Source organism: Kryptolebias marmoratus, linkage group LG1 (assembly GCF_001649575.2).
Source record: "Kryptolebias marmoratus isolate JLee-2015 linkage group LG1, ASM164957v2, whole genome shotgun sequence".
Lineage (NCBI taxonomy): Eukaryota > Metazoa > Chordata > Actinopteri > Cyprinodontiformes > Rivulidae > Kryptolebias > Kryptolebias marmoratus.
Window position 1 is genome coordinate 18465462 of NC_051430.1, and position 9875 is coordinate 18475336.

A 9875-nucleotide genomic window follows, 5' to 3' on the forward strand; every position below is an offset into this window, starting at 1 on the left:
ATGTGACTTAGCGTTCACATAATCAGAGCAGTTTTTACTGGCATTTAAAGGTTGCTTTATTTTTGTGTGTATGTAAAGACTTTTGCTGCTTTTGCAGTTTAAACAAGCTCTAACAAAGGTCATGGATATAAGTGATATATGTGCACTGACTCACAGTATGGGGTTTTGAAATCCAGTCAAAAAGAGAAAAATGGGAACTGAAAATTCAGAACAAAACAAAAAAAGACCCATAATTGAGGCAACGTGACAAAATGAAAAATTCTGCTAAAGTGCCTTTTCTAATAATAACTACCAGAACTAGAAGCTGCTGTAGAAAACTGCATGATAACTGAGTAACATATAACACTGTCTTTATTCCACCGAGCATTTTACTGTACCGCTGTATTACCTCTTCTCTTTGAAACTATAGGATTGAAAAACTCTCCTCACTTTAATCTGCATTGTAGCTTCGGATCCTGTAAGCAGATTAATGGAGTCAACTCAGACAGACTTTAATCTCTGTAATGGATTTCAAGTAGATTGCAGTAAAGTAGCAATAATGCTCAAGTTACTTTAAAATACTATTCAGCTCGCAGACAGGAGAGGAATCTGACACTGAAGCCTCCAACAGACTGCAGGGGAAGAAATATCTGCTCTACAAACGTGATGCAGTTTAAAGAAATGGAAAGAAGTTGATCTGGAAAATGTGGCCTCCCTTAAATAAATGGATATCACCTGCTGCCTTAAAAAGACGTTGCATGATCTGTTGGCACTTAGAGTATATGAGGGGAATAACTCTCAGCTACTACCACACCAAATTTTAGCTTGGTTTCTTAAAAATCTGCTGAGCTTGTCATGGCGTGGGAAAAAAGGAGGCAAACCCAGAGTGCAGACTCATGGTGAAAAAGGAAACTAAATTATCTTAAAATAAGAGAAAACCAAAAACAAAGGCTGATGTGGCAGCAAGAAGAAAACTAAATACAAAAACTGAGCAGACATGGGCAAGAGATGAGCAGAACCAGAACATCAGGGGAAAATAGACAATGACAACAGACAAACAAACCAGCTTGAAAGAGGAGATGACCGGGTTTAAAAGACAGGAGGCAATTAGGGGAACTGGGCACAGGTGAGATGATTGCAAGACTTGGGGCAGGTGTAGATGGGCGTGGCTGAGGAGAAGTGAATGATGGCTGAGGCACAGGGAACAAAAAGACAAAGAACAAGATAACTGAATAAAATAAACAATAAACTCAAACTGAAACATGAAGACAATAAACTGAATACAAAAACCCAAATCCTAACAGAGCTATCATCATTTTTGTGTTTCCTAAAGTTGATTAGCTGAGGCGGCCATTTTGAATGAGATAGACTCCAAAAGGTAATCTGCTGTACACACAATAGTTAATTTAATTAAAATCCATTCAGTGGTTCATGAGATATTTTGCTAACAGACAAAATACACACACACACACACACACACACACACACACACACACACACACACACACCTACACACACACATACACACACACACACAGACAATTAGGTTATCGCTCACGTTTCAAGGGGGTGGTCAATAAAAAGGTGATGCACTGTACACTGAGATATCTGGCAACATAAAGGGATTAGATTAGTTTGGTACAAATGAAATAATTCACAGTGCGTTGCTGCGTAAACAGCTTTAAAACCCTGCTAAGGAACAATTTAAATAACTTTCATTTCCTTAAAATGTCAAAGTTCATCTGCTGACTGTTTGTTTTACAAACCAAACCACAAAAAACAGGTTTTTCATTAGAATAATGTTACATAAAGTAACCTTTTGAGAAAACTGACCCCAAAATCAGTGATCCAACAGTCTGACAAACAATAAAGACACCCTTTCTGAAACATTGTTGCACTTTCAGTGACGTGCCATAGTTTGTTGCAGGAAATACAAAACACCCATTTGTTGCCACATTAACCAAAAGCATTTCCTGTCAGAATACCGCTGAGCTAAATTGAAACTGCTCAGTATTTTAAAGTTGGAAAAGCTGAAAACTTATACAAGGTTTAAAGGGGACCTATTATGCTTCCTTGAACGAGTCAGTTTAGGTCTGTGGGCTCTACAAAACATGTTCATGTTTATTACATTTAATACACACAATCATTCTCAGATACTGAGATTTCACCTCATCAGTTCTGCCTGTATTGAGCTAATTTCAGAATGAGCTGTTTTAGTGCTACGTCACTATTATGTAAATATGCTACTGTTGGCCACGCCCCCCACCCCAACACCTGTCACTTCACTAACGCACCACATTAAAAAACATAAAAACTCACTGAAGGATTTAACGCTGCAGATCTGACGCACATTTATATCGTTATTAATTCAAACTCAGAGGATTTTGACTTTGGGACAGGAGCGCTTAGCGGGTCTGAACCGACATTTGTCAAGTAGGAGAGCGGCAATCAGCAGGTCAGAAACCCAACTGGTAGCAGGTCGGGACAGCGGCAATATAGACATGTTCTACACTGCAGCCGACAACAAAACATTGTGAAGTGGTAAAACCAGCAGTACAAACGTGACGGTCTTCTTGTAATGAAGTGGATGGAGCTCCATTTGGGTTGCTAGGTGAGGGGCTGGGCTGGCCTTGCGGTTGCTAGGTAACGGGGATTGTGACAAAACAATCCTGAGGTTTTTGAAACAGGTTGTTTTGCAGACACCAGAAAATACTTTATTGCCAAAAAACGGCTGAGTATTTTTTTTTTTTTGCATATGGACTGTTTCTAGAAGCAGTAGACACCCAAATGGAAGTACAAAAACATGCAAAAAGTGAGTTTTGCATAATAGGTCCCCTTTAAAGAAAAGGCAAAGCAGCAGCAATGTTCACAGCAGCAAGTGTATTTGTGTGCGCTTTAAGGTTTTGGAGTTTTTTGCAGTCCTTTCAAAATGTCTTTTTAATAAAGAGGAACAATCGCAGCATTTTTTTTGTCTGAGAAATAAACAAAGAAGGAGAGTATTCAGTTCCTTTTAATGAGCCCAGTTGATACAATATTATGTTTGCACAAACATGTTGAATTTGAACACGTGCCAGGACAATTAGGAAGATAATGCTTAGATAAACGCAACTAAAGTCTCGCTGTTCGTTCGTGTTGTCATGCAGACTAGAAATTAAGAATGAGCTTTAATATAATTAATCGACCTGAATCAGCCTAATGTAAATGACCTTTTCAGGCATCTTTGGAAACATAAAGCAAGGATCTAAGTTTCATTAGAAAGCCTGCAGATCATCTCCCAGAGAAAGTCTATACCTGCTCATTGAGTGTGCCTTGGATTATTTATAACCTCGGCCATCATTAGGAAATTTAATCTGAAAGGCATCAGCAGGTCCTGAAAAGAGATTTTGCTGAAACGCATCAAAGTAGGTCAGATAATCAGGCTTTTACACAATCTAATGTTCTCTGTTTTATCAGAGAGCTGCATGTGGTTCACAATTAGAATTAGAATCTTCATTATAATCACAATTAAAAGAAAAGAAACTACAAATGTTTTATTGTGCATGTTTTTAAATGTTGAAACTAAAAAGATGTATCGTTGGATTTCCGAAGAGACAACAGCTGCACTAATGTGTGCATTAATGCGTTAATATTAAATTACCACAGAAATTCATTAGCGGGAGAAAATTAATTCTTTATGACAAGCTTACACACTTCATGAAGAAATAAAACTGTAATTATCCTGCTGTGGATAATTGCAGCGCCGCACAGAAATATTATGACATATCTTGACATATAATTCTGCTGATGCACAGTTATCTGTTGTCAGGTCAACATAATAACAGCAAAACAACTGTCTAAATTTGCAGTTTTCTCTTCCAGATCGAAGATGCTTTAAAGAAATAAATAAACTCAATGTGATGTGTGCAAAAGCGAACACAGCCTGTTGGAAGAGGACAGGGTTGAAAGTGTCCGTATGTCCCTACGGTTCCGGAGAACCATGTCACGCCTCAGAACCTGAGACTCTTCTGAACAGATGGTCTGAGCTCCTAAACACAGCTCGGACTGACACTCAGTCTGATCAACTCTTGATTCATTGCTTTGCTTTAATTGTAAAGGCCTTCTACACACACACACACACACACACACACACACACACAAACACTTTTGCTGATTATTGCAGACTGAACTTCAGTTCAAGCTGAAAGTATTTGGCAGGTTGGAATTATGTGAGATCATCTGACTGCATCTGTTGTTGAGAACAATAAAGTAATTTCAGATCATTCAGCTTGGCGTGTTACAAATCAGTCCAGCTCTGCCCAAGAGGCGTCAGTGAATCTCTGGCCAACACAAAGCTCTGACAACCAGCCAAATTTCTGCTCCTGGCCTGGACCCCTGGTGAAGATTTACAACCAACTCTCCACCACCGCTGGTGTTTACTCTGAGAGCAGATGGATGGTCGAGTTCCTCACCAGCCGGTTCGTCAGGCCCCACAGAGCATCTGCAGGGAGAGATCACCTAGAGAGGCCCGGTCCAGAGAGATCCGATTTCCTTCATTTGCATCTCACACGAGAGAAACCCTTTTTCTTACACTGGTGACAACTTTCTAATAAAGTACGTATTTGATGCCAGGTTTATAAATTCTGAAGTTTTTGACCTTTAAGTCAAACTAATTCCTTCCTAACTCACCCCTAATTTCTTAATTTTGCCACTTCAGTCAAATAAAACAATTTAAAACTCATCTAATTATCAAATCTACATCCTTCTAAATACTTCTAGTCCAGTATCCTTTGGTCTTAAAGGTACTCATTTCAAACTATAAAATCAAACAAAAATTATACTGAAATATATCAAATGGTGAAAACGTTTACTCCAGTAGTTTTCCAGATACACTGGTATGCAGTTCTGAAATGCGGGTACGCACTCAAAATAAACAAAGCTCTTGGATAAAACTGCTGAAAACAACATAGAAGCTTATCTGTACATTTTACTCAACCAATCTAAATGCATCTACATACCAATACATCAAAATTATCAGACTTCTTGATCTCAAACGGCTCTTCCTTGGACGTCACCATTGTTAACCTAGTTTCAAATTGTTTCCGTAGGTAAAGATGCACACGTGGTAATTGGCAGCTGTTCACAAATTTGTATTTAAGGACATATTAACCATTGAAATGAGAAAAAAAAGTTGTGCAGATTTTGTGCCCTACTTTGTAAAGAGTTTTAAATTGTCCTCATGATATGCAGTGAGTACCTTTAAACATAACTTTGGGTTTACTGATTCAACTGATTCCTAACTCACGTTAATTATTTTACATTAAGTTTAAAGTTTAACATAAACTACTATTACATTTTAAAGTAACTTGTAGTTGTAACTAATTACTTTTTCAAAGTAGCCTTCCCAACACAGCTTATCAAGAGAATTTCTCCTTCTGATCAGTTTGAGACTGAAATTAATTAAAGATGTTTCTGATAAATGAAAAGGTGCCCTCCGTTTCATGAGTGCCAATTAATTATACCTTGTAATAAGCTACACAATTATGATTCCATTATGTGAATCTTTATTCACTGTCTTTATAAGAGTGGTGGCTTTGGGTTCAGCTTCTGGGGATTAATTTTATTTATTTATTACAAACAAGAGTTCTCACTACTATAGTAGATCACCAAACATGAAATATCTTTGGTTCCTACTGCCGTCAATGAAGTAAAAGTCAAAGAAAAAGTAAGAAATGATTCCATTTTTTCCCCCTAATTTGCATTTTCTGTACCGTCTTTATTTCCTCTGATTTGGAGTTGTATGTAATTAACTGTGCAAGGCGCCAAACAACCCTGCTTCCTGTTTGATGGCGTTCATTCACCAGTTTGTGAAACAGACAAAACTGTAATCAGGGAGCGTCTTTATAAGGAATCATGTATGAATGAGTGTGAGTGAATGGATGACTCTGAGGTGTAAATTGTTTTCAGTAATTTACCAGACTAGCCAAGCACCACATAAATGCAACCAGTTCAGCATCAACTTTTGCCATTGTTTAAATTTTTTATTTAACCTTTATTTTACCAGGTAGGTCCCATTGAGATCCCAAAATCTCTTTTTCAAAGAAGCTCTGGACCTGAAGCCAGCAGCGTCAAATACAAATACACAGTTCAATAAATATTCAATACCAAAGGCCAAGTTCAGAAAACAAGAAGCAAGTTTAGTAAAGACAGGAAGAAGTTTCAAACTCCAGCTGAGTCAGCTGCGAAGCCCCTCATTTTTAAAGGCGATAACTGAGATCAGATATTTGGAATTAAAATACTGTGTATTACCAATTTGTACTGGCAATCGTTTTTTTTGTCTCTGATAAACACAAACAACCTATTTTCCTATAAAATTTCAGCTAAAATAATAAGAAAAAGAACATTGTTTATGAGAAGCTGTCTTCCTCACTCATTCTTTTACCAACATGCACAAACTGTTCATCCGTTTCTTCCTCATGAAGCTGCTCTGGCTTCCTCTTCCTCACAGAACAAGAAAAAAAAAGACACACAACACTGTGGACTGATGCATTTATACCTCGGTTATTAAGCAGGGCAACCACAGACCACCAGCTTAGTCAGATCTAGTAGCTGATCTGTTGCATCTCATGTATTGCAGGAAACATCTGCACCAAAAGTCAGAGTTGAATTATCAAAAAATCAACAACTGATGAAGCGTCAAAGTTATGTGAGCACTTTGGTTTTAGTTGCTTTGCTGCTGACTCTGAACATGAACATGCTGTGTCTGATAACTTCATTACATCTCGTTTTCACAGGCAGGGACAGAAAACATGCTGGTACATTAGCACTATCTAAAGGCAGAAAACAGCATGACTGAAAGCTGATAACACAACAATCTTTTGATAGCTGGGATTACATCCAAAAAGGAAATTCAGTAATTGTTTCTGGTAAGTTGTAACTATAACCATCTTCTCTTCTTTTAACAGATGTTTTCATGGGAAACAGAAAGAAAACAGTCAAACACCCCCCGACACACACACACACACACACACACACAAATAAATACAAAATGCTCTAAAAAGTTCAAGACTTCAGAATGCAGTAGTGAAATTAGGGGATGGAAGTCTTGAGAAACCTCCCAGTCAGCTGGTTGTGAATGTAGTTTCTAACACATCTTAAGGAAGCGATCGCCCTTGAGCTCATACCACATCAGTCAACAGAAGAGGACAGTCTAAGCTGCAGGTATGCTTTAAAGCTTTACGTTTATTTAACTTTCTGGAAAATGGTGCTGAGTGTGACCAAATTCTGATTATTTAAAATGTTTTCTTTTGTTTGTTTGTCCACAGAAGTTTCTCCTTCCTCTGAAAGATAAAATGGATATCTCGAATTATGACTACGACATGGATTACAACTATTCTGAGGGCAGCACCGTGCCTGAGTCGGTCTCACAACCCAGAAAAACCTGCTTACATGAAGGCTTGTGTGTGATTCTGACTGTCGTCACTGTGGTCATTTTCCTGCTGGGCTTCTTTGGGAACAGTTTGGTCATCTGGATCTCTGGCTTCAAGATGAAGAAGACGGTCAACACCACATGGTACCTGAGCCTCGCCATCTCTGACTTTCTCTTCTGTACCTTCCTTCCGATCAACATCACCTACACCGTGATGGAGGAGTGGATCTTCGGGTTCTTCATGTGCAAGTTCAACACTTTCGTGATGTTCCTCAATATGTTCAGCAGCATCTTCCTCCTCGTCATCATCAGTGTAGACCGTTGCGTGTCAGTTGTGTTTCCAGTTTGGGCGCAGAACCACCGCACTGTTCAGAAGGCGTCATTGGCGGTCATCTTTGCTTGGCTTCTTGCCATCGGGCTGAGCATCCCCTCGATTATCTTTCGAGAGATTGGCCATCATGAGAATCGGACCATTTGCTTCAATAATTACACATCAAACCCAAACCTTCACCCGATTATTGCAGTAAGCCGCTTCATTGCAGGCTTTTTCCTTCCTTTCCTCGTCATCATCATCTGCTACTCTATCATCATCCTCAAACTTCGAAACAACAGGATGACAAAAACCTCCAAACCGTTCAAAGTGATGACCGCTCTCATTGCTGCTTTCTTCATCTGCTGGCTGCCTTACCACGTCTTCATCCTTCTTGAGCTGAACCACCACAAATATGACTTCACGATTTTAACATCTGGACTCAAAGTGAGCCCGTCCTTAGCTGCAGCTAACAGTTTCCTCAATCCTGTGCTCTACGTTTTCATGGGCAACGACTTTAAGCAGAAGTTCAAGAGCGCCTTGCTGTCAAAGATGGAGAACGCGATGGGGGAGGAAGGCCGCACCACCAGTCGATACCTGTCCAGATCAAGCTCGATGGACAACAGAGCTTCCACACATATTTAGAAACATAGACCTCAAAACGGCTCATTCTTCTCAAAATAATTTAGTTTTAAAATTTGCCTTTACAAGGTATTTGTTTAAAAATACCTTCTATAAATCTAAACTATAAATATTCACAGCAAAAATGATAATTTCTTTCTCTTTTGTCCTATTTGATGCAGAGAGACAAAGCAGACAAACTCGCACAGTTTTAGAGGCAATGTGTGAAAATGTTATATTAAAGGATGTGTCTCATTCATCAAAGAGTTTTCAGATAAGTGTATATAGAAAAAAATGCTCAAAAGTTAACCTCTGTACATAGAGAAGTTTTATTTGTAAAATATGGTTTGCAATATGTGGTACCAAATGTATATAATCTATTACTGTACTGTCTGAAATTATTAAAAGCATATGTTGACAAATTCAATTTTCTGCTTATTTGCAATCATTCCTGCTGCCCAGCATTGACACTGATATTTTTTTTACTGTTTGAAATGACAGATGCATTTGAGAATGTTGTTTTTCTTTCATGCAACACATAAAATTCCCAGTTGCTTATGCTGATTGGGAAACTTTTAAATGCTTATTTGACATTTGAAGTAAAATGATAAGAACAGTATGAAGCAATTGGGAATACTGAAAGATTTATAGGAAGTACACTATAGAAGCAGGTCGTGTAAATTGTCTTGGAGCACGTATAAGCTAAGAACCCCTACTGTGTGAAAATAGGGAAATCCTGTGGTTTCATTTACCGACACAGAAATTTACAAGTGTTTATGTGTAGCAACTTTATGGTTATTTGACAAAGTTTGTGTTACACAAATAGGTTTTTCAACTCTTTGACCCAAAGGCCACAGGCAGGTTAATCTGAGGGATCATTTGCATTTTTAAAATTTAACTAAAGTAAATGAATTTGAGTTTATTTGTAATTCCTGGGTTTTGGAAAATGTGGTGCATTTAATCATGTAAGTTAAAAAAGTTCAAGGAAAAAACTATGAACAACTAGTGCAGCATGTGAGATTCAATTCAGATCACTATAAAAAGTAAACATTGCTCAAATTTGACACGTCTTATTGTGGTGAGGGAAATCAAAGAAAGACCCAGACTGATGGGGAGAGTTCAGGCAGACAACTCGAGCTGGGATGCTTCTCCACATATGACCTTGCACTTCTCAGAGCACACCCTGCCAATAACCTCAGTGATCTATTTGTGCTGCCAGGTTTCCTGCCTTACTCTGCATGTCAGCGCTGCTGCCACTGCGGTTTGCTGATGCTGCGACCAACCTGCTCGCATCCTGCTGCTGCTTACTCATTTTGAGCCCCCCACAGCATCTCACTCGAGGGCTTTGAGATCAATGACACCTTTATTGCTCTTGAGACAGACAAGTTCAACGAGTTGTGTGGGTTGAGATACACTTATCAGTTTACAATCAAGTTGTGCTGCATGATCGTGCAGTGACAGGACCAGACCTCAGATGTCAAACTCAAATCATAATTAATTAATAATTATTTAATTAATAATTAATTAATCACAATTAAGACATTAAAACATTCATGAGTT

General features: G+C 38.5%; 1 protein-coding gene across 1 annotated transcript; it reads left to right on the forward strand.

Annotated features, from left to right (window-relative positions):
* The first annotated feature begins 7036 nt into the window (after positions 1-7036).
* cmklr1 (chemokine-like receptor 1) lies at positions 7037-8742 on the forward strand. Its single transcript, XM_017413723.3, has 2 exons — positions 7037-7176; positions 7281-8742. The coding sequence occupies exon 2, from the start codon at positions 7308-7310 to the stop codon at positions 8337-8339; it is 1032 nt and encodes a 343-aa protein (XP_017269212.1). The 5' UTR covers positions 7037-7176; positions 7281-7307; the 3' UTR covers positions 8340-8742.
* Positions 8743-9875: the final 1133 nt, after the last annotated feature.